General features: G+C 38.5%; 1 protein-coding gene across 1 annotated transcript in view; it reads left to right on the top strand.

The window, feature by feature from the left end:
• LOC135107182 (uncharacterized) overlaps positions 1–25477 on the top strand; it is a 31732-nt gene extending 6255 nt beyond the window's left edge. The window contains exons 2-4 of the mRNA XM_064016857.1: positions 18620–18910; positions 19849–19897; positions 23104–25477. Coding sequence (XP_063872927.1) covers positions 18620–18910; positions 19849–19897; positions 23104–23288 — 525 coding nt within the window. The 3' untranslated portion in view covers positions 23289–25477. The remainder of the gene's footprint in view (positions 1–18619; positions 18911–19848; positions 19898–23103) is intronic.
• The last annotated feature ends 963 nt before the right edge of the window (positions 25478–26440 follow it).

The raw sequence follows: 26440 nt of genomic DNA, 5'->3' as shown, positions 1-26440 counted from the left end.
AAATGGCAGGGGACATACCCAAAAGCTGTTGTGCATTGCATATTAAAAACAGAACTAGATAAAATAAACACACGTCACCTTATTGGGTTCATCCAACATATGCAGTGTTATTGGCAATGCATTTCCTTATATAGGGCAAGCACTAATATAATTAATGAACATTCCATGTTGTAAGAACACAAATCTATATGACCTAATGGAGCCCAATGTCATTCCTCACATCTTGGGTGCACAAGTTCCTTACATGATTTCCCATTTCCGCTTTTCTTGAAATACAATAGAAACTAGATTTTCTAAGCCATATTGATATAGCAATGGGTAAAAAGTAGTATTTCTCCTAACATTATAAAGTTAAAAATAAAAAGAATCACATGCTCTTAAATATGAATGCACACAGGTAAACAATCATTAGTGATCCAAAGATATAAAATCACTACACACTAAGTAGCTTTCTTGATTGATGCTGCATGGACTGACTGCTGTATGGACTGACACCTGTTCTTAAAAACTCTGCAAAGGACTAACTGTGATAGTGTTTCACAGGACAGAAGGTGACTACCTCAAATACTGCTGAAAGATATATTGGGGCAATTGTGTCTAAAACTATACCAGATAACAGGGATTTATGCCATGATCAGGTTAACAGCAACTAGTGCCCAATGTGTAGTTTGGCTGAGAACTTAATACCCCTGAACTAAAGGGAACAGTGTTCATGCCAGTTACCACTTCCCACATCTGTCCACATGCAGGCCTACCATGAGTAGGATGTCTTCATGATTCATTAATTCTGTTAATCTATCCCCAGTAAAAGAAACTGCAGGACTTTGGAGCTTGGGAGACCTGGTGTTCATTTGTGGAATATCCTGTAAGATGCACATACATTACTCATTGTGTAAACTTATATCTTAAATTGTCCCAAGAGAAAACTCCTTGTGCTATCTTAATCTCATTCATCCACTAGGTATTTACATTAAATATCAATACATAACTATAGTAATATATTTTCCACAGAAATTAAGTGAAATATAAATCATGAGTGTAAATATATGGAGATGAAGAGAAATCAATGAATCTTACCTCCACCAAGATGTCCATATAGCAAGAAGTCCTCCAGACAAGAAGTTGTGATGAGGAACCCCCACAGTGTGTGGCTCTTGTTGGTGTCATCTGTAATATTGTTATCACACTAGCAGGAAAAATTCAATCTTCAGTTTCACTATAAATTACATTACGCATTATGAAACATGATTTTGTTCCAGTGACCATAACTTGCCAATAGTATGCGTAACAGTAATAAATAGTAGTTGAACAAGTGGCAGCCATGTTCTCTTTGAGAAATGCAGAAAATATCTAGTATCAGACATAACTCTATGTTAACTATTTTTACAGTCCTCTGGTCTTGCTACAGTTACTGTGACTGAGAGGCAATATATTGAAATGAGGTCCATATTTTACAGTTCTGGAACATCCATAACCTCAGGTAGTATGTAACTTATGCATTTAATAATGAAAAATTCTGCATCACCGAGCAGCTGTCCCTCGGCATCACAGTGGGCCCGGCAGTTTGAGTTACTCTCAAGTGGTACTGAGAGCATGGAACCGTTTCACACACCTGAAACAAAATGGCATTTTATAAAAATGACTGATTAATGACAGAGAAAGGCATGCTGGAGTGATTAAAATTTCCATCCAACTAACACATTAGTTTTGCTGTTCCTTTTTGGTCAATGTGGAGTTAAAACATCTAACAAAGACAAAATTGCTAAAGCAATTTTACAAAGAAAAGAATGTTATTCAAATGTAACAAATAAGTTTAATTTTTTTCTTACTCTACTGGATTCTGTAAATGTAAACTCTACATTTTTTCCCTTCAGGCCATGTAGCAGATAATTTTGCACTCAGCCAGGAGGTAATGAAGTGTTGCAAGGCATCAGGTAGACCACGGCACAACACAAGAGGATGGACTAGAATAATAGTCTTCAAGAGACAGTAATTCAGCCAGTGGTATGCCTGGCAGCATCGCCACACATGCCAGAAGGCACTGTGCCCTCAACAGTAAACACCACTGTTCTGCCAATACCAACAGAACATTATTGTTAATATTAACTTGCCTAATCTCCTCAATGAGCTGAACAAGGTCTGTATAGCATATGTGACTTCCTCTGTAGCCTGGAAAAGTGGCTAACGTGTCAACATACTATTTGCACCACACCAGCAGAACGAGTAGTCTTAACTTGTCTACTCCTAAATAATGTTTATCTATTGTTTAAGGGCAGGAAATAAAGTCTGCTGGATTTGATAACAATCACAAGTGGCTAAAGATGAGAAGACAGAAGTCCTTGAACATGAAAGTGTTCCCCTTATTTACATTGCCTTTTGTTTGATTATGGACTATTACCTCAGTCAACATGTCTTCAGCCTTTCACATGTACCCTCTGATGTCAGTGGGAAATACATGGAGTCTCACTGCTTGCAGAATACTCTTCTTTTTGCCACAAATACAACAGCCATGCTTGCTTGTACAGGGAGCCATTTTTGAAACAGGGTAATGCTTGCTCCTCTCCTGCCAAGATCCCAGTCAGCTGCTGGTGATTGGCTCACTATCTGTTGCTATCTAAACTCACTACTCAGTTCCTCCAGCCTTCCCATTGAGGCTGTATACCCTCTTACATAGAATCCTTGGCTTGTGGGACTAACAGACTGATGTCACAATCTCACCCTCTGATGGAGCTCATCTCCTCCGAAGCAGACAGCTGTCAAGTTTGTGACTTCACAGACAGTGACAGACGTGATGGTGGCAGGCTGCTGTGAACTAGGCCTTAGTCAACATTGGTGTATTAAATTTCATGGTTATTATATAGTTCCTTAATTTACATTTACAGGCACCAGTAAGATTATTTTAATTTTGCCCCTCAGTTCACTACCAAGTTAGCCGCCACTAAATGACTTCCACCAAGGTTTTAGAAGGAAGGTTAACTGAGTGATACACTCACAATTTAATACTGAAATTCCAGGGAAGAGATGAAACATCAGAAACATTTATTAATGGCTAATAGTTATACATATATGTAATTAGATATGTATATAAGTGAAAACTTATGGCTAGCATTATATAAAGCTATGTAAGCTTTTCAGGCAAAAGTGATTTGTATATATCATGGAGAGAGTTAAACTGGCTGGTGGCAATGATAATAATAATAATAATAATAATAATAATAATAATAATAATAATAATAATAATAATAATGAAAATAATAATAGTAATAATAATAATAATAATGATAATGATAATAGTCTGCAGTTAGTAAGGTGGTCTTTTACATTTGCTACATTAAAAGTATATATAGAACACCTAATGCAAGTTATGAGACAGTGACACAGATTATCATCATGAGGGTTAGTTCAAGATTATTAATATTATTAACATGGAACAATTTATATACAGTTTACATGAAGGGATAAAATAATATAATTCTATATTATAATTTGATGTAATGATAATCGTAATATTAATAATAGTAATAAAAATAATTGCAAAAACAACAATAATATAATAATAATAATTGTAACAATAATAATAATATTATTATTATTATTATTATTATTATTATTATTATTATTATTATTATTATTAATAATAATAATAATAATAATAATAATAATAATAATAATAATAATAATAATAATAATAATAATTTAATGCTGGGACACCATATTAAGGGAGGAGGCTGTAGGCACCTGCCAAAACAATAATTACTCCCAGTGAGGTCTGAATCACTGGATCAGGGGGTGTTGTGAACTTATCATTAAGCCCAGCTGTTACCTCACTGAACATTTCCCTTTGTGTCTCACAGCACAAGGAGGCAGTCACAGCTTGCCTTCTAAAAACAACTCTCTTCCATCACACAAAATCACAAGCACCTAATTACACACACACCCTTCATTCAAAATTCAAAATTATCATGGCGATTCCTCGGAATTCCCATCTGGGGAGGGGACCACGAATGTTCCCAGTTCGGATATTAGCCAGTTCTGATATTAACCATAAGTGTCTTGACACCCAACTCAACTTTTTCTTCATTAACATCTGCAACATTCGCAGTCTTAGATCTCATTTTCAATCTGTAGTACACTACCTCATCTTTTCCTCACTGAGGCAACTGACAGTAGCCTCTTTTCTGTTCCCTTCTACTTTCTCTATCCTGATTTTCAATTCAAAGCTGGATGTTGTGTTTATGTGCTCAACGACTTAATCTACTCTTGTGCCCACACTCATGAATCTTCAGAGTTTTCCACCACTTGGCTACAACTACAGAGTCACTCAAACTAAATTTATTTGCACTGTACACATCTCATTTAACTCTTCTGACTACAAGAATTTCTTTGACTACTTAATTCCAAGGTGGAGCACACACTGACTCTCAACCGTTTTGTGGAGATCTCCATTCTTTGAGACCAGTGTTCACCACTAGCTTTGGCTTTTTCTCTCCTTTCACTGACCATCCTGGTGAACTAGCCTTCAGCTTTGCTATCCTGCACGACCTAGAGCAATTGGTGCAACACCCTACTTGTATTCCTGACTATCTTGGAGATATGCCCAACATTCTTGACCTTTTCCTAACCTCTAATTCTTCTGCTTGTGCTGTCATCATCTCTTCTCTGTTGGGCACCTTCAATCACAATCTCATATCTTTATATTGTCCTATCGCTCCAATCCCTCCTCAGAAACCCCCCTAAGTGGAGGTGCCTCTAGCATTTTGCCTCTGCCAGTTGGAGGGATCTGAGGAGGAATTTAGCTGATTTTCCTTGGAATGACTACTGATTCCATGTCAGAGACCTGTCTCTATGTGCTGAGCCCAAAACAGGGGTGATAGTGTCTGGCATGGAGGCATACATTCCTCATTCTTTTTCTCAACCTACACCTTCCAAACCTTGGTTTAACACAGCCTGTTTTTGTGCTATACATGATAAAGAGGTGGCCCACTGAAGGTACTTAAGCCTTCCATCACCAGAATCTCATGCACTTTATATTTCTACCCAGAACCATGCCAAGTCTGTTCTCCAACTAGCCAAAAACTCTTTTATTAATAGAATGTGTCAGAATCTTTCAAGATCTAACACCCCTTGTGACTTCTGGCATCTAGCCAAAAATATCTCCAATAACTTTGCTTCTTCTTTCCCTCCTTTATTTCAACCAGATGGCACCACTGCTATCAAATCTATCTCCAAAGCTGAACTCTTCATTCAAACCTTTGCTAAAAACTCTACCTTGGACAATTCAGGGGTTGTTTCTCCCTCTCCATCCTCTGACTACATCATGCTAAATGTTAAAATTCTTTGCAATGATGTTTTCCATGCCCTCCCTGGCCTTAGCCCTTAGCTAAGGCCTTTGTGTCTCACAACACAAAGGGGCAGTCACAGCCTGCCCTCTTAAGACAACTCTCTTCCTCCACACAAAACTACAAGCACCTAATAACACACACACACCCTTCACTCAAAAATTTCAAAATCATCATGGCGACTTCTACACCAGCCTCAGAGTCCCCATCTGGGGTGGGGACCATAAATGTCCCCACGTCGGACTGCCTTTCTGTTGATGACCCAAAGTGTCTTGACACCCCCCTTAACTTTTTCTTCATTAACTTCTGCAACATTCGCAGTCTAAGATCTAATTTTCAGTCTGTAGAACACCACCTCTCCTCTTCTAAACCTCATCTTCTTTTCCTCACTGAAATTCAGGTGTCTGAGGCAACTTACAGTAGCCCCTTTTCTGTTCCCTCCTACTTTCTCTATCCTCATGTTCGATCCAAAGCTGGATGTTGCGTTTATGTGCACAAAGACTTAACCTGCTCTTGTGCCCACATTCTTGAATCTTCCGAGTTTTCCGTCATCTGCCTACGACTACAGAGTCACTCTCAAACTAAATTTATCTTTGCTGTATACCTCTCACCTAACTCCTCTGACTATAAGAAATTCTTTGACTACTTAACTTCCAAAGAGGAGCACATTCTGATCCTCTTCCCTTTTGCAGAGATCTCCATTCTTGGAGAAATCAATGTTCACCACCAGCTTTGGCTTTCCTCTCCCTTCACTGACCATCCTGGTGAACTAGCCTTCAACTTTGCTATCCTCCATGACCTAGAGCAATTGGTGCAACACCCTACTCATATTCCTGACCGTCTTGGAGATACACCCAACATTCTTGACCTTTTCCTGACCTCTAATCCTTCTGCTTATGCTGTCACCCTTTCTTCTCCGTTGGGCTCCTCTGATCACAATCTCATATCTGTATCTTGTCCTATCACTCCAATCCCTCCTCAGGATCCCCCTAAGTGAAGTTGCCTCTGGCATTTTGCCTCTGCTAGTTGGGGGGACCTGAGGAGGTATTTTGCAGATTTTCCTTGGAATGACTACTGCTTCTGTGTCAGGGACCCATCTTTGTGTGCTGAGTGCATAACAGAGGTGATAGTGTCTGGCATGGAGGTGTACATTCCTCACTCTTTTTCTTGTCCTAAACCTTCCAAACCTTGGTTTAACACAGCTTGTTCTCGTGCTATATATGATAGAGAGGTGGCCCACAAAAGGTACTTAAGCCTTCCATCACTAGAATCCCATGTGCTTTATATTTTTGCCCCGATTCATGCCAAGTCTGTTCTCCAACTAGCCAAAAACTCCTTCATTAACAGAAAGTGTCAAAATCTTTCAAGATCTAACTCCCCTCGTGACTTCTGGCATCTAGCCAAAAATATCTCCAATAACTTTGCTTCTTCTTCTTTCCCTCCTTTATTTCAACCAGATGGCACCACTGCTATCACATCTATTTCTAAAGCTGAACTCTTCGCTTAAACCTTTGCTAAAAACTCTACCTTGGATGATTCTTTGCTTGTTCCTCCCTCTCCTCCACCCTCTGACTACTTCATACTACCTGTTAAAATTCTTCGCAATGATGTTTTCCATGCCCCTTTTCCTAAACCCTCGGAAGGCTTATGGACCTGATGGGGTCCCTCCTATTGTTCTCCGAAACTGTGCCTCCGTGCTTGCACCTTGCCTAGTCAAACTCTTTCAGCTCTGTCTGTCAACATCTACCTTTCCTTCTTGCTGGAAGTTTGCCTACATTCAGCCTGTTCCTAAAAAGGGTGACTGTTCTAATCCCTCAAACTACCGTCCTATTGCTTTAATTTCCTGCCTATCTAAAGTTTTTTAATCTATCCTGAACAGGAAGATTCTTAAACATCTATCACTTCACAACCTTCTATCTGATCGCCAGTATGGGTTCTGTCAAGGCCACTCTACTGGTGATCTGGCTTTCATTACTGAGTCTTGGTCATCCTCTTTTAGAGATTTTGGTGAAACTTTTCCTGTTGCCTTGGACACATCAAAAGCTTTTGATAGAGTCTGTCACAAAGCTTTGATTTTCAAACTATCCTCCTACGGCTTCTATCCTTCTCTCTGTGACTTCATCTCAAGTTTCCTTTCTGACCGTTCAATTGCTGCTGTGTTAGACGGTCACTGTTCTTCTCCTAAATCTGTTAACAGTGGTGTTCCTCAGGGTTCTGTCCTGTCATCCACTCTCTTCTTTTTATTCATTAATGATCTAAACCAAATTTCTTGTCCTATCCACTCCTATGCTGATGATACCACCCTGCACTTTTCCACGTCTTTTCATAGACGTCCAACCCTTTAGGAAGTAAACATTTCATGCAGGGAACCCACAGGACGCCTGACTTCTGATCTTTCTAAAATTTCTGATTGGGGCAGAGCAAACTTGGTATTGTTCAATGCCTCAAAAACTCAATTTCATCTATCAACTCAACACAACCTGCCAAACAACTATCCTCTCTTCTTCAGTGACACTCAGCTGTCCTCCTCTTCTACAATGAAGGTCCTCAGTCTGTCCTTTACTTATAATCTACACTGGAAACTTCACATCTCCTAACTTCTATGAAGTTAGTCGTTCTGAGATGTCTCTGCCAGTTTTTCTCACTCCCCCAGCTGCTAACTTTGTACAAGGGCCTTATCCATCCATGTATGGAATATGTTTCACATGTCTGGGGGTTTCCACTCATACCACTCTCCTAGACAGAGTGGAATCAAAAGCTTTTTGTCTCATGAACTCCTCTCCTCTAGTTGACTGTCTTCAGCCTCTCGTTGCCACAGTGTTGCATCTCTGGCTATCTTCTACAGCTATTTTCATGCTAACTGCTCTTCTGATCTTGCTAACTGCATGTCTCCCCTCCTCCTGCACCCTCACTGCACAAGACTTTCTTTTTTCTCTCACCCCTATTCTGTCTATTTCTCTTATGCAAGAGTTAACCAGTATTCTCAATCATTCATCTCTTTCCCTGGTAAGCTCTGCAACTCCCTGCCAGCTTCTGTATTTCCACCTTACTATGACTTTAATTCCTTCAAGAGGAAGGTTTCAAGACACTTATCCTTCAAGTTTTGACTACCACTTTGGACCCTTTTCTGGGACTGGCATCTCAGTGAGCTTTTTTTTTTTTTTCTCTCTCTCTCTCCTTAGGCAGTGTCCCTCCTACATAAAAAAAAAAAAAAAAGGGCAGAAAGTCGATTAGCAAGTAGACAGGATGTGATTATTTTTAATGTCTTTTAAATTTGTTGAGGGTGGGTGTATCCTGAATTTGAAGAGGGGTTGAATTCCATATGATAGGCCTTAAATAGTTATGTTGAAACTTTGAAGGGTGGTGAAGGGGAAGACTTAAATTATCGTGATGATAGGTACTGTAATCATGAGGTGGTAATGCATTTAATTTTTATTTATGTACACGAGTGTAGCTACTACAAGTTTAGTTATACAATTTAGTTTTTAAAAATTTAATCTGTTTGAAGAGTGGATTTGTACGCTCCAGATCAGTGGTTCTCAATCCCTAGGTTGTAACCCAAAGTTGTGTTGCCAAGCCATTTCAACAGGTCGCCAAGGATATGTGCACAATTTGTTTCCCAATATACCTATTGAAAATGGTATCAAAGTATTAATCCTGTGTATAGAATACCCAAGTCATTAACATCTAAGACTAAGCAAATCATAGAGACATAGACAAAAAACAGCATATATCTACTCTTGCCATTTAAACCTAGTTTGAATCTTAAATAAAAGTGTTTATGAAGGTATATAAGTTGCCATGGTCAATCTGGACAGGATTTTGGGTTAGTCATAAAAGATAAAGAACCACTGCTATAGGTGATTACTGTTTAATTAAACTCTTACAATCTTTTTGAGTTATAATGAAGGAATTACATGATTGGAGTATGTTGTGCATCATATAGGGTTGCAGTAGGTTAGTAGTGTTGATCAGGGTATTTCGGACTGGCAAGTGGACCAGGGCAATTCATACTGCCTAGATGTGTGTGTGTGTGTGTGTAAATAAATGTCAATATCTAAATAAAACTTTTTCATTTTGAATATCCTATATAATAAAGTAACTATTTTCACATTTCTACTGTTGTTTTAAATGCAGAAATTGATATGGAACAGAATTGAAGAGTAAGTTCTCAAAATGTGTAAAATATTGATAAAATAAAGTTACGGCAAACTTTGTTTACAAAATCAGCTGATTAGGCAAACTTTTGCATGAGGCAAACACGTGGTAGACTATCTCCTGGTAAATCAACATACATAGAGTACTTCTCCTCTATTTTAACATGGGTACATCAGAAATACTCAATTTTGTCTTGTTCTCTCAAATAATACTCAATTTTGGTCCGGTTTACCCTGATAATGAAAAATCATGGTGGGGTGTGATTTTCTCTCTCTCTCTTTCTCTCCCACCTCCCACCCCCCCTTCCATGTCCTCCTCTGCCTTACTGCCTTCTTTCCCCTTTCCCTCCCTTTCCATTCTCTGCTTTCCTCCCCCTTCCCTCCCTCCTTCCATCCATCCAACCCACCCACCCACCCACCCATCCTCCACCCTGTGTGTGTGTGTGTGTGTGTGTGTGTGTGTGTGTGAGAGAGAGAGAGAGAGAGAGAGAGAGAGAGAGAGAGAGAGAGAGAGAGAGAGAGAGAGAGAGAGAGAGAGAGAGACAATCCCAAGGATTGCTAAATAGAATGAGATTGAGAAAGAAAATGGATGGAAGGAGCATAAATGCAAAGGGAATGGAGGGAGGAAAAGTGAAAAGGAGGGGACAGGAAGAGAATATTTTTTCTCAATACTTCCTCCCTCCCTCTAATTCTTCACTCACTCCTTACCCTTGTTACTTATATTTATTATTTCTTCTTTTTCTTGCCCTCCCATTCTCCTTCACCCTTCCTCCACTTCCTCACTCCATGTACTCTTACCTGGTTATGTCCTTCCCTCCTCTTTTTCCTTTCCTCTCCCTTCCTCTTCCATCTTGTTTCAAACCTCCCCCCGTCAGAGATAAGGGACAAGGAAGAGGAAAGGAGAGGGTGGCAGGGAAGGCTGAACAAGGGAAGAGAGAGAGAGAGAGAGAGAGAGAGAGAGAGAGAGAGAGAGATTTTATTAGTAGTAATATTATTGTTAACAATATTTGTGCTTAATGTACTATTGCTTCAACTCCATAGCTATAGGCTCAGACTTACAGGCAAAGTCAGCTCTACTATGTCTGCATATGGTAATTGTTAGATACTTTGTTAAAGAAAAAAATGTGTCTAATGTGCTGGCAAATATGGTAGTTAAAAAGTAAATATTAGCCTTATTTCATGGTGGTACAATTTACTGTGAAATGTGGTCCGTTTTACCCCATTTTGTTGAGCAATGTGGTCCACCCTTTCCAGTGTATTACTCAAAAAGCTGCTTTGGAATTTTCTGTTTAAATTAGTGCCATATAGGAAATGAGCTTATGTTTGTATTAAATTTTTGTATGTTTTTTTAATAATTACAGAAACTAGATCAAAGTTTGTCAAAATCCATTCAGAATTATCCCAGCTGACTCTAGTAAGTGTGAGCATAATAGAAGGATATTATTATATCTGATGGTATGATTTAGTAAGGCAATGGCATTATGTGCAAGTTGATCCAGGTTTGGTCTTGTTCAGTATATTGTCATATCATCAGCAAACTAAATGTTTTCACATTCTGAGAAAATGTCAGATGTGTCATTAATTATTAGAAGTAATATAGGTATTAGGACGCTATCTTGGGAAACACCAAGAGTAATCAGGGTAGATGATTTTTCACTGCTTAAGAAAACATGTTGATGCCTGTCTGTTAAATAATCTTTAACCAGGAAAGTACTGGGCTGCAAATTCCATAATGGTGCATTTTACTATGGAGTATGTTATGGTTCACTGTATATATATTTTTTTTTTATGTAGGAGGGGAACCAGCCAAGGGCAACAAAATTATAATAAAAAAGTGGGCCACTGAAGTGCTGGTCCTCAAACAGAATCAAAAGGTGTCAAAAAATTAAAGGATAACTGTCTTGAAACCTCCCTCTTGAAGGGATTCAAGTCATAGGAAGGAGAAAATACAGAAGCAGGCAGGGAGTTCCAGAATTTATCAGAGAAAAGAGTGAATGACTGAGAATACTGGTTAACATGCATTAAAGAGGTAGACAGAATAGGGGTGAGACAAAAAAGAAAGCCTTGTGCAGAGAGGCTGTAGGAAAAGGGAAGGCATGCAGTTAGCAAGATTAGAAGAGCAGTTAACATGAAAATAGCAGTAGAAGATAGCAAGAGATGCAACATTGTGGTAATGAGAGAGAGGGTGAAGACAGTCAGGTAGAGGAGAGTTGATAAGATCAAGCTTTTAATTCCACCCTGTCTAAAAGAGCAGTATGTGTGGAACATCCTCATACATGAGAAGCATACTCCATGCATGGATGGATAAGGCCCCTGTACAGAATTAGCAGCTAGGTGGGTGAGAAAAACTGGTAAAGATGATTCAGAAAGCCCAGCTTCATAGAAGTTGTTTTAGCTAGAGATGAGATGTGAAGTTTCCAGTTATGATAATATGTAAAGGACAGAGTGAGGCTGTTCAATGTACAAGAGAGGGGCAGATGAGTTTCATTGAAGAGAGGGGACAGTTATCTGGAAAGTTGTGTCAAGTTGATAGATGGAGGAATTGAGTTTTTGGGGCATCAAACAATACTAATTTTGCTCTGCCCCAATCAGAAATTTTAGAGAGATCAGAAGTCAGGCATTCTTTGGCTTCCCCAATGTAAACTGTTTACTTCTTAAAGGGTTAGATGTCTACAAAAAGATGGGGAAAAGTACAGGGTGGTATCATCAGTGTAGGAGTGGATAGGACAAGAAGTTTGGCTTAGCAGATCATTGATGTATAGTAGGAAGAGAGTGGGTGACAGGACAGAACCCTGAGGACCACCACTGTTAATAGATTTAGGAGAAAAGTAACTGTCTACCACAGCAGCAATAAAACAGTCAGAAAGGAAACTTGAGGTTACAGAGAGAAGGATAAGAGCCATAGGAGGGTAGTTTGGAAATCAAAGTTTTGTGTCAGACTCTATCAAAAGTTTTTGATATTGTATAAAGCAACAGCAAAAGCTTCACCAAAATCTGTAAAAGAGGATGATGAAAGACTCTGTAGGGAAAGTCAGATCACCAGTAGAGTGGCCTCAATGTAACCCATACTGGCAATCAGATAGAAGATTGTGAAGTAATAGATGCTTAAGAGTCTTACTGTTGAAGATAGATTAAAAAACTGTAGAGAACCAGGAAATTAAAGCAATAGGACATTAGTTTAAAGGATCAAAATGGTCACCTTTTTTAAGGAAAAGCTGAATGTAGTGTAAACTTCCAGCAAGAAGGAAAATTGATAAACAGAGTTGGAAGAGGCAAGATGCAAGCCCTGAGGCACAGTTTTGAAGAACAATAGGAGGGACCCCATCTGGTCCATAAGCCTTCCAAGGGTTAAGGCCAGCGAGGGCATGGAAAACATCACTGCAAAGGATCTTAATGGGTACTATAAAGTTGTTGGATGGTGAAGAGAGGGAGGAACAAGCACTGAATTATTTAAGGTGGAGTTTTTAGCCAAGTTCTGAGCAAAGAATTCAGCTTTAGAAATAGATGAGATGGTAGTGGTGCCATAAGGTTGAAATAAGAGTGAAAGAGGAAGAAACAAAGTTATTGGAGATGCTTTTGGCTGTGTGCCAGAAATCATGAGGGGAGTTAATCTTAAAAGATTTTGATACTTTCTATTAATGAAAGAGGTTTTGGTTAGTTGGAAAACAGACTTGGCATGATTCCAGGCAGAAATATAAAGTGCACGAGATTCTGGTGATGGAAGGCTCAAATAATTGTTGTGGGCCACCTTTCTTTCATGTATAGCATGAGAACAAGTTGCGTTAAACAAAGGTTTGGAAGGTTTAGGTTGAGAAAGACTGAGGAATGTACACCTCCATGCCAGACACTATCACCTCTGTTATGTGCTCAGCACACAGAGACAGGTCTCTGTGTCTCTGAAGCAGTAGTCATTTTAAGGAAAATCAGAATAATACCTTCTCAGGTCCTCTAAACTAGCAGAGGTAAAATGCCAGAGGCACCTCTGTCTTGGGGGATCCTGAGGAGGGATTGGAGCAATACCTTAGTAAGATCAATAAAGATTGATTAAACAGAGTTTGTTATCAATGGCAGAAAATATATCATTAGGAAACTTATCCAGTGCTATAAAGGTGTGTCTGATACCATGCTGAGAAGGCTTAAGAATATTTATATATATACAAGGTAACAAATTGAATGTGACTTCATTAAAGTTTTAAATATTGTAGATAATATGTACTGCGAGTTGAAATATTTGTGAAAAGTTTTCTGGGTCACCATTGGTGCCAGATTTGTAAATAGGAATAATTTTTGCTGTCTTAAACATGGCAGGAAAAGTTCCATCTGCAACAGATGGATTAAATGATATGGCTGAAGTGACTGAGAATAAATCAGAGTCTCTCTTGATATCATTTATATCTAAAGTTTTGTTATTTGGTGACAGTATTCAGCTCACAAGTAGTCACAATAGGAAGTACCATGGAGTTTGGATAATTCTCTCTCTCTCTCTCTCTCTCTCTCTCTCTCTCTCTCTCTCTCTCTCTCTCTCTCTCTCTCTCTCTCTCTCTCTCTCTCTCTCTCTCTCTCTCTCTCTCTCTCTCTCTCTCTCTCTCTCTCTCTCTCTCTTATGGGAGGCTGTCAAGTGCAGGTGCAATCCTGGATAAATAATTACTGCAAATGTGTGATATGTCTGAAGGATCATTAAATATACTAGTGTTGTCAAACTGGAAGGCCCTTAATAGTGTTTCTATTGCATGTTGTATTTTATTTCGTTAAATAAAATTTTCTTTGTATTATTTTTGAAGTTCATAAAGATTTGACATTAAAAGTTGCTTTTTGCAGATTGATTAATTTGAGTAAATTGATTTCTGTATTGTTTGAGAATGTCATGTGATAATGTTCCTAATTTGTATATTTAAAATAGTTTTCATTTATGTTTGATAGAGTTAAATATTCCACTAGTGGGTGGATGTAGTCCACCTTGACTTTGCCAAGGCATATGACAAGGTAGACCACCAGATCTTACTGCAAAAACTGTCTCAACTGGAAATGAAGGACAAAGTAAGAGGGTAGATCCAATCCTTTCTAATAGAAAGGTATCAAGTAACATGTGCAAGGGGCACTATAGCAGGCAGAGTCCCACAAGGTAGTGTTATGGGATCCTTACTCTTTATTAATATGATTAATGACCAACACAAACATAAAAAGCTCACTCCTGTCTTTAGTGGATGACACCCAAATTTTCAACCTCATACATCACATGTATAAGTTAGAAGAAGACTTTGAGAAAATCTAATGGACAGAAGTGAGTAATGTGAAATTAAATTAAGAAAAATTTGAGGTCAATATGTTCTGCAATAACAACACTTTCAACACCTCTTGTGAAGGACCAAGTGGCACAAACAGAAAACAAAACATGAGTCAGAGACTTAGGAGTACAATCATCACATTATTATTTTCAATTTAATTTAATTTTTTTTATGTAGGTGGGACACCGGCCAAGAGCAACCAAAAAAATGGGGGGGGCCCACTGAAATGCTGATCCCTGAATAGGATCTGAAGCAGTAGTCAAAAATTGAAGGATAAGTGTCTTGAAACATCCCTTTTTAAGGAGTTCAAGTCATAGGAAGATGGAAATGCAGAAGCATGTAGGGAGTTCCAGAGTTTACCAGAGAAAAAGGATGAATGATTGAGAATACTGGTTAACTCTTGCATTAGAAAGAGGTGGACAGAATTGGGATAAGAGAAAGAAGAAAGTCTTGTGCAGTGAAGCTGCAGGAGGAGGGGAGGCATGTGGTTAGCAAGATCAGAAGAGCAGTTAGCATGAAAATAGCAGCAGAGGATAGCAAAAGATGCAACATTGTGGCAATGAGAAAGAGGCTGAAGACAGTTAGAGGAGAGGAGTTGATGAGACAAAAATCTTTTGATTCCACCCTGTATAGAAGAGCAGTATGAGTGGAACTCCCCAGACATGTGAAGCATATTCTGTACATGGATGGATAAGGCCCTTTTACAGAGTTAGCAGCTGGAAGGGTGAGAAAAACTGGGAGAGACATCTCAAAATGACCAACTTCATAGGAGCTGTTTGAGCTAGAGATGAAATGTGAAGTTTCAAGTTTAGAGTACAAGTAAAGGACAGACTGAGAGTATTCAGTGTAGAAGATGGGGACAGTTGAGTGCCATTGAAGAAGAGGGAATAGTTGAAGGGGGGAATAGTTGAAGAAGGGGATAGTTGTCTGGAAGGTTGTGTTGAGTTGGTAGATGGAAGAATTGAGTTTATGAGGCATTGAATAATACTAAATTTGCTCTGCCCCAATCAGAAATTTTAGAGAGATTAGAAGTCAGGCATTCTGTGGCTTCCCTGTGAGAACTTTTTACTTCCTGAAGGGTTGGACGTCTACGAAAATGTGGAAAAATACAGGGTGGTATCAGCGTAGGAGTGGATAGGACAAGAAGTTTGGTTTAGATCATTGATGAATAATAGGAAGAGAGTGGGTGACAGGACAGAACCCTGAGGAACACCACCGTTAATAGATTTAGAAGAACAGTGACTGTCTACCACAGCAGCAGTAGAACAGTGAGAAAGGAAACTTGAGATGAAGTTAGAGATGAAGTTACAAAGAGAAAAGATAGAAGCCATAGGAAAGTGGTTTGAAAATCAAAGCTTTGTGCCAGACTCTATCAAAAGCTTTTGATATGTCTAAGGCAAGAGAAAGAGTTTTACCAAAATCCCTAAAAGAGGATGACCAAGACTCAGGGTTCTGTCCTGTCATCCACTCTCTTCTTATTATTCATCATTGACTTTCCAATCCAAACGTCTTGTCCTATCCACTCATACGCTGATGATACCACTCTGCACTTTTCCACGTCTTTTTCATTGACATCCAACTCTTCATGAAGTAAACATTTCACATATGGAAGCCACAGAATGCCTGACTTCTGATCTTTCTAAAATTTCTGGTTGGGGCAGAGCAAACTTCGTATTGTTCAGTGCCTCAAAAACTCAATTCCTCCATCTATCAACTCGACACAACCTTCCAGACAACTATCCCCTTTTCTTCAATGACACTCAACTGTCTCCTTCTTCTACACTGAACATTCTTGGTGTGTGCTTTACTTATAATCTGAACTGGAAACTTCACATCTCATCTCTAGCTAAAACAGCTTCTATGAAGTTAGGCATTTTGAGACGTCTCCGCAAGTTTTTCTCACCCCCCCTGCTGCTCACATGTTTGGGGGGGGTTCCACTTATACTGCTCTCCTAGATAGGGAGGAATCAAAAGCTTTTTGTCTCATCAACTCCTCTCCTCTAACTGACTGTCTTCAGCCTCTCTCTCATCACTCCAATGTTGCATCTCTAGCTGTCTCCTACTGCTATTTTCATGCTAACTGCTCTTCTGATCTTGCTAACTGCATGCCTCTTCTTCTCCTGTGGCCTTGCTGCACAAGACTTTCTTCTTTCTCTCACCCCTATCCTGTCCACATCTCTAATGCAAGAGTTAACCTCTCAATCATTCTCAATCATTCATCCCTATCTCTGGGAAACTCTTGAACTCCCTGCCTGCTTCTGTATTTCCTCCTTCCTATGACTTGAATTCCTTCAAGAGGGAGGTTTCAAGACACTTATCCTTTAATTTCTGACTACTGCTTTGGACCCTTTTCTGGGACTGGCATCTCGGTGTGCCTTTTTTTTTTTTTTTTTTTTTTAATTTTATTGTTGCCCTTGGCCAGTGTCCCTCCTACATAAAAAAAAAAAAGATCACCAGTTGAGTGGCTTTGACGGAACCCATACTGGTGATCAGATAGAAGGTTGTGAAGTGATAGATGTTTAAGAATCTTCCTTTTGAGGATAGATTCAAAAACTTTAGATAAGCAGGAAATTAAAGCAATAGGATGATAGTTTGAGGGATTAGAATGGTCATCCTTTTTAGGAACAGGATGAATGTAGGCAAACTTCCAGGAAGAAGGAAAGATAGATGTTGACTGAGAGAGTTGAGAGTTTGACTAGGCAAGGTGCAACCATGGAGGTGCAATTTTGGAGAACAATAGGAAGGACTCATTTATTTCCATAAGCCATCTGAGGGTTTAGGCTAGTAAGGGCATGGAAAACATCATTGTGAGGAATTTTAATAGGTAGCATGAAGTAGTCAGAAGTTGGAGGAGAGGGAGGAACAAGCCCTGAATAGTCTGAGGTAGAGTTTTTAGCAAAGGTTTGAGCAAAGAGTTCAGCTTAAGAGGTAGATGTGTTAGCAGTGGTGCCACCTCATTGAAATAAAGGAAAGAAAGAAGAAGAGCAAAGTTATTGGAGATGTTTTTGGCTAGGTGCCAGAAGTCTTGAGGGGAGTTAGATCTTGAAAGATTTTGACACTTTTTGTTAATAAGTGAGTTTTTGGCTACTTGGAGAACAGACTTGATATGGTTCTGGGCAGAAATATAAAGTGCATGAGATTCTGGTGATGGAAGACTCAAGTACCTTTTGTGGGCCACCTCACTATCATGTATGGCATGAGAACAGGCTGTGTTAAACCAAGGTTTGGAAGGTTTAGATCGAGAAAAAGTGAGGAATGTACGTATCCATGCCATACACTCGCCTCTGTTATGTGTTTGGCAGACACAGATGGGTCTCTGTCATGGAAACAGTAGTCTTTCTAAGGAAAATCAGCAAAATACCTCCTCAGGTCCCCCATACTAGCAGAGGCAAAATGCCAGAAGCACCTCTGCTTGGGGGATCTTGAGGAGGGACTGAAGTGATAGGACAGGATACAGATATGAGATTGTGATTGGAGGAGCCCAACAGAGAAGATAGGATAACAGCATAAGCAAAAGATGAGAGGTTAGGCACACAGAAAATAGTAGCAAAGTTCAGACAATTAATGGGGTATATACTGGAGCTTTTAGCAGAAGAGACCTCACAGCCATGATCACCACTGCTAATTCAGACCAGTGCTTATCATGCTCTTTGCCAAATTTGGTCCACTTTTAACTTTGTCCATTGTCATCTTGGTCTGCTGTCAGCTGAGCTTTTACAGCTTGTAACAAATTGCCTTTTATGTTCCTGTCCAGGAATAGCCACTTACATTTTGACAATGTGAGAGGCAGTGTGGTTTGCTGTGTCTTACTCAGAATAACATTCTGAACCTCTTACAGGTGAGAGAAAACTGTGGATCAGACCTTTTTATGTCTGATGATGATGATGTGGCTGACCATGATTATGTCCAGCCTTCAAACATCAGCAGCAACAATGATGAACCCCCGTTGCCGAGTAAGAAACGGCGCAAGAGGCACAGAACCACGTCTCTATGGCAGCCTCGTGTTCCCCGCCTCCCAGACCCTGAATCGAGTGATAAGGCTGCAAGAAATCTTCCTTGTGGCTCCAGAGTGTCTGCCATGACCAGGATGCCTCAGGAAGTGACTACTTCTTCAGTGGTCCCAGTCTTGGTAAGTAATTTTATGACCATTTTCCACCACTACTAATCATTCTGAAGCCTTCTATGAAAACAGATTATGAACCTAATCTCTAAGCTATGATTCTTGTTACCCTTTGTGACAAGATTACCTGAGAAGCATACTTATTAGATTCTTTCACTATTTCATGTACTATTTCATCTGTAATGATTGATATTTAAACATCAATGGAAAAGACTACATTGTTTTGAAGAACTTGGTCATATACAAAGCTTCTCCTTTTCTATGAATGGACAACCTGTTTGTGAGGATGTGACATTCATTCATTTGCCACACATGCAGGTGCATCATCTGTGTAGTCTTTTGTTTCAGTAGAATTATTTGTTGCATCATCAGGAAGGCCATCAGAAATCAGAGTATTCATCCTCTGATGAAGAAGCCCAGTGCAGTTGATGCTGAAGTCTCATAGAAAGCCTTTTCAAACATTATTTGCCTTGAAATTTGGTATTAAAGGAGAATGAAATAAAAAAAATATATTAACAAATTACTTGAATTCAATAGTTTTATGTAATACTGTTGGTCCACCATTTACTTTGCTCAAAATGAAATGGCACCCAAATGTGGCTATGCTTCCAATAGTGGGTTTGCATTACAGTAGAAGTATGTATTCTGTTTGTAGTGCAACATGATCCACAGGCATCTGTACAGTTCTGTGTTTGTAATGAACTCAGCGGAAGACATAAACAATTGTACTTCTCACATGGGTGATTTGTGCCAAATTGGGGTACCAAATGTTTTTCCTTCTTCAGTGGTGGGAAGTCAGCTTCACTGCTGGTCACACTGAACATGTTTAGTAACTAAAGAGCCATTCTTGCTACTTCTTTGTTTTGTATTACTGTTACTCTCAGTTGAGGTATCTTGCATCAAAATTAAATGTTAGAAAACATTAATGCAAGGAATACTTGTTGCAGAGTGACTCAACACACCATGGACAAGTGAAGAAGCAGTACAACTTACAGGGTAAGCAAGTAATACGCAAGATCAAATTGATGAAATTATTCTTTGTTTTCTTTCTGAATAGCAACTTCATTGGATTCTTCTTTCATTGTCTATCATCACGCTATACCTTTTAAGATTTATTATATTCATTCCATGTAGTAACAGAGAAAATGTATGATGAAGAGAAAGACAAAAGATGACATTATTGACCCAAAGCATGATGAGGTGTTCAGTAGTGGCTTGAGAGTGTGTGAAGGGGTGCTTAAAAGTTCCTGGCTTGGAGGCCTTGCAAAAGGGTGAGGCTATTAAATTTGTAGGATAGGTAGGACAACTCTTTACTAGAAAAGTGTACAAAAATTTTGTTATTGTGCAACCTGTGATGGCAACTCTGACACTAGAGTTTGGGAAAACTGAGCTGTGAATGGTAGTGAAGTTCTTCCCTTGAAGTGTCTTCGATTGTGGGAAGAGGTGGTAGTTGGAGGGGGCCAAATCTGAAGAATAAGATGGAAGCTCCATCAATTTGGAGCTGAAGTCACAAATTTTTTGTCCAGTGTTTTGAGCTTTGTGCATAGGTGTGTTGTCCTGCAAAAAATAGGACACCATTGCTTAGCTTCCTACAGTGTTTCTGCTTCAAAGACTTATGGTATTTGACAAGCTATGTGATGAGGAGTACTATGTCTTTGTCCCAAAACACTGAAGGCAGGCTCTTTTCTACAGACTTCTGGGTCAGAAATTACTTGGGATGTGGTGAACTACAGTGATGCCACTCCATTGATTGTGGTTTTGTCTGGGGATCACAGTGGTGAGGTCAGGTTTCATCTATGGTGATTAAACAGGCCATGAGATCTGCTTTTTCATCTGCAAACCAAATCTAAGTTGCCGTTGGTGTTGTCACTGAAATGCACTTCCATTCAGCATTCAGTTTTGGGCATTCACTTTGTGGAAAGTTTTCTCATGTCCAGAAAGTCAAGGATGATAAGTTCAACTCATTTATGGAAAATCATCAGAGTATCTGCTTTGAGTTCAGCTGATATCTGTCGGTCCTCAAGAATCCTAATATCCTAATAATATTGTTACAACCACAGTTCCCAGCCCCTTCACAAAGCTGCTGCACCTGGACTTAGCTTCCCTGGACCACCTCCTATGTGGACTCAGTGCAGGGTTCAAATACCAATGTACAAGAGTCCCTTGTGACTCCTGTATCCTTTTTACAACAGTCGTAACATCAGGTCACACTAAATGAGATCGCCAGTCTGTTTTAGCTACCTACAGACAAGGGAAATACTCTTAACAACACTTTACACCAAAAGGATCGAGAACCACGTCTAGGAAAAACAGTTATAACATATAACACATATATGGTTGAGGTATAACACCTCGCTGGACATCTGCCCTCCATAACAAATCCACCCACTGTCCAGCGGTGTGCTATAGCCTTAAGCCAAGTAGTGTCGTCTACCACCTCCTGGACGGCAGGCCTTGTCAGGACCTGAGGAGGGAATAAAGTTCACTACACAGCTAATTACTTAAGCCCTCTGCAAGTCAAGCACCCTCCAAAAGCCTGATGCATAGCAGTTAACACTAAAGAAGCTCACGAACAAGAGGCACTACCACAAATGAGTGCCCACAAACACAGAGGAGGGTCAGTCAATACTCACTGTACAAGAACTCAGCCTGCACACACACATAGCTAAGGAGTCATTTCCCTCGGTACGGAGTGTTCCACATAACTACCTTCTCTGGCAGACTACTATGGAGATCCCGTTCTGTATAAGTAGGCCGGGGCGTACAGCTGGTAATGACTTATTTATTTATCTGCTTAAGGCAATTGACCTGACTACCTCTTATCCCTCCCTATTCTCCATCAAATGTTACTGCTTGTTTCAATATGTCTGCTCCATCTAAGCACTGGGTAGTGAGTAATGTGGGAAAGTACACCCAGCACTCTCCATCTGCTGCTACAGGGAGGGGGTACAAGAATTGGTGGTTGACTCATACCCACACCCTCCCACACGCTGCTCCTCGCTCTGTCTTTACACAAATAAAATGCTTTACTTCTTGAAATTTTTACTGATTAAACTAGGGGGCTAGATGAATACTAATTACTTTATTGTCAAGAGCAACTCTTCTACAAAATACTGGATGAGATTCAGTCAGATTAAATGGACAGTGGGAAGTAAGGAAATTTACATGGGGAACATGAGTGACTGCTTGAATGAATATCATTCTAGAAGCTTCAGGCTTGGTAGCTCCATGTCTGGGACACTTCCAAGTCTCGTCCCCAACCTGTCTCTTCTCATCTCTATCTCTCTCTCTTTCTTTTCTTATTCATTCTTACTACTTCCTTCATTTTATATGGTGTTATTTTGCAGCACACAACAAAATATTGATAAATATGCTATATATATATATATATATATATATATATATATATATATATATATATATATATATATATATATATATATATATAAAGTTATTAGTATTTTATATGAACTTTTTTGTCAGTTACATAATGACAGAGAAAATGGCCATTTTCTCAAAATTAAGTTTTCATCTATTCTGTCTTATAACTTTGCTATTTCTCATTCTATTGGAAATCTGAATATAGCTGCATAAAAGGAAATGAAAGGAGAACAATTTAGTTGCATTTTTTTTTTTTTTTTTTTTTTTTTTTTTTTTTTTTTTTTTTTTTGTACACCAAGTAACAAAGATGCTGTGATTATTTTTTGTATGTTTGTAATTTGTGCGTAATTTGAAATATTGGTTAAAATTTGCTTTAATGTTTTCAGGAATGAAGAAACATAAAATGGAAAAACTGAGCAAATCATTTTGTGTGTTTCATGCATTTAATCACCAAGTCTAGGAAAATTTCTTTAACATACTGTGTAACATTAGCATATTTAGTTAAAATGTTTAGCATCTCGTATTATCTACTACAATATATATTAAATTCAGATTCATCAAGTAAAAATTAATGTACTGACAAGTAACCAAAAGCATCTGGTCCCTTTAATACTATGTACCTATTTGCTCTTTCTGAACAATACAGAAAATAAACTTCATTTGGGTTACAATTCACACAAAGTTGTTTGAGATTACATCTTTAAAACTGTGAAATTAAACACATTTATATACTTACACACATTGAGGCTGATGATGATGAAGTCATTACTAACAATGATACTACTTTTTTTTTTTTTTTTTTTTTTTCTCTCTCTCTCCAGAGAAAACAGACTTCATGTGGTCACTGAAGCTGCTTCACACTGCTGTCTGGGAGCACCGGTGGTATGACGCCTTCAGGCTCTTGCCGTGTGTAGTCACCCAGGCATTTCCGCATCTTTCCCTGGAGCTCTTGTGGAAGGTGTGTGTCCTGCTTTTCCTGAAGATTCTCTGTTGTAGATGTACTTAAGTGTATTTCTCAGTTTCAGGGTGGCAGAAGCTGTCTTACCTGAAGTGTGTGGAAGAGGCAGTAGACACCTGCCAAAACAATAATTACTCCCACTTAGGTCTCTAGCACTGGATCACAAGGTGCTGTGAATTTATCAATGATCTCACTATGATGTCCTTTGTATCTCACAACACAGTGGGGCAATCATAGCCTGTTCTCTAAAGACAACTCTTCCTTCTCACAACTCTATATGCATATAATACATGCATATTAGGGTGGATAATTTTTTTTACTTTCTTTGAAATTGTTTTGTGGCTAGTGTGGAAAAGGTGCCAAATGGTGAGAGAAAAGTGGTGTTAAAAATATTTTTTGCTAGGACAGTATCTTCTCTCCCCAGCAGCTCTTCAGTTTGAAAAATGTGTCTAAAATGGAAAAACTTCACATACTATCCAATTTCTACAATTTATTGTGAATTGTTTGTGGCTAGTGTGCAGTATTGTCTTCTAGTTGGATTTTAAAAATATACTAATTCTGTAAGCTGTACAGATATATCTGTACACAGATATATCTGCCTGAAATATTGAAGAATTAAATTTTTTCAAGACAAATTTGAAAAAAAAATTCCCAAAAATCAAATAAAGAAACTTACATGATTAGTTCATAAGTTATTTTATATCACTTATACTCTAGCTATGTAATATTTCATTGAGATTGGTTATCATCTGTTCCTGCCATGTCACTTTTAAGTATTGAATAATTATATTTATTTATTATATATCCAAAAAGCAAATCATGTCAAATGGGAGCAGAGGAGTAACAATTATTTTTTTTATAGCTCATTAAAGTATATAAAGAATAAATATTTTTTATTATGAGCAAAGCAAAGTTTACTATGGAGATTGTTTCATTTTGAGCAGCCCGGCCCAGCCTGACCAAAATGCTATTCAAATGCTAATATCTGGAACTATGCAGCTGATTGTAATGAAATGAGCCCATATGATAGCACAACTCTATCAATTTAATATGGTATAGCTTTCATCTTTTCTATTGGCTGAAGTCAATGAGTCAATGAGTGACTTACCAAAAGTAAAAGGATGTCAAAAATGGGATTTTGTCAATTTCCTCCAGTTTTCACCAACTTTTTTTTGGTCTAAACAAGAGTGGACACATACCACTGAACACAGAATAATATTTCCTATCCAGCAGTATATATGAGTAGTGCAACCATTGGGCTCTTGCAGAGTTTTGAGCTAGAGTGATTTGAATATTAAGCATATTCTTCACATGTGTGTTCCTTTCAATTTTGCATTATTGACAGCTTCGCCTTTCATGCACTTTACAGATTTACATATTGTAACAAAAATAATCTCCCAGAATTCACCACCAGGAGGTGGCTGTGTATCAAGCTCCAGCCATTCTCCAGCCCATCCACCTTGCCATTGCTGGATATACTTATATCTTGAATTGCTCCTTGGTATCAAATTTCAGGAGGTTGTTCCTTGATTCCAATGTATTCACAATGACTCCTTCTCTTTTTGCTTCTCCACAGATGTTCTGATGCTTCTGTTACTAAATGAATTAATCTTCTACAGCTTGTGTGTGACAGGGGATATCTTTGTAGTGTGATGATGGCATACCTTCTGTTTGAATAAGTTACGTTATTTCTTCATGGCGTGCCTCCTGTTTGAATAAGTTATGTTATTTTTTCTTAAAACTCATGTTCTTTGTTAATGGTGGGTCTGGTATTTCTGTGAGTTGCCAGATGATCATATCTCTGAATGTACTGCAGTCTTTTTCCTTTCCATATACTTTTGATTTGTGTTTTCTAATTTCTAATTCCAATCAGGTCTCCGAATTTCTGCCAAATTTTACCACATGACATTTATCAACATTAAAATTCATTTGCTATTTCTTACTCCATTCATAGAGTCCTGGGAAGTCTTTGTGTAACTCATTACAGGAGCTTTCATCATTTATTTTCCTTTACAACTTTGCATCATCAGCAAATATGTTCATATAGTAAGTCTGTTCCAATACTAGCATCTGTATCATTAACATATATCAAGAACATGATTGGTGCTAACACTTATCCTTGTGGGACTTTGCTTATTACATTTCTCCAGGATGAGCATTTTCCTCTTAGTATTTCCTCATTTCTCTTCCATCCAGAAAATGTTTTTTTCATTCCAGTGATTTTCCCTGAATACCTCCTAAGTGTTATAATTTCCACATACGTCTGTTGTGTGGTACGCTGTTGAAAGCTTTCTTGAAATTCAAATAAATACTGTCTACCCATCTGTTTCTCTCTTGTATAGTTTCTGCTACTCATAATAGCCTAGCAGTTTTGTTATGCTTGTTATGCTTTTTAATCTGAATTCTCTCACCATTTCATGTTTTCCTCTCAGTTGTTCTATTAATTTGTTTACTACACTGGTGAGTGAGACAAGTCTGTAATACAATGGACACTGCTTATTTCCCTTCTTATACAAAGAAGCAATATTTTTCTTTTTCCACATTGTTGGTACTTTGCCTTGTTTTAGGGACTCTTGGAATATTTTGAATAGGGGCTCGTTTGATTCCCTTACACATTCTTTTAATATCCAATATGTAGGAGCCCTTGCCCATATCATACTTAAGGTGTAATTGAAACTGCCCATATCTAGCTGGACTTTAATTCTTGACACTGATCTGACATGGATTACTTTCTGCAACATTATTTTTTTTATAAACATAAGTGGTATACAAATACAGAATATAAATCCACCTTTTCAAACCACTTGTCTTGTATGGACACTGGTATTTTCTCAACATTTTTTTCATTGTCTTAGAGTGATCTATTTCCTTGGCTCCTTGTGAGCCTCCTGATAATGCATTAGGACATCTTTTGAACATGATAGAGAAGCTATCAAAACTATCAACATCATCACCTTTCAGGCATGGCCACTCCATTATCCTATTAGCATAAGCTATTGCTTTGGCTTCTTCATTACCATACTTTGGCTCCAAAAGTCATCTGATTTCTTTATATCCTGCTGATGTTGCCATTTGACTACAAACCCTGACAATTACAGAAGTGTACTGTTCCAAGTAAAGAAGCTTTTCCTCTTCATCAGTGAGCTTACTGTCTAATGCTCTTATGAATGACTTGTACTGAGTGGCATCAACATTAAATA

This window comes from Scylla paramamosain, chromosome 15 (assembly GCF_035594125.1).
Source record: "Scylla paramamosain isolate STU-SP2022 chromosome 15, ASM3559412v1, whole genome shotgun sequence".
Taxonomy (NCBI): domain Eukaryota; kingdom Metazoa; phylum Arthropoda; class Malacostraca; order Decapoda; family Portunidae; genus Scylla; species Scylla paramamosain.
The sequence above is the reverse complement of the archived record's forward strand: the minus strand, read 5'-3'. Positions and strand labels throughout refer to the sequence as shown.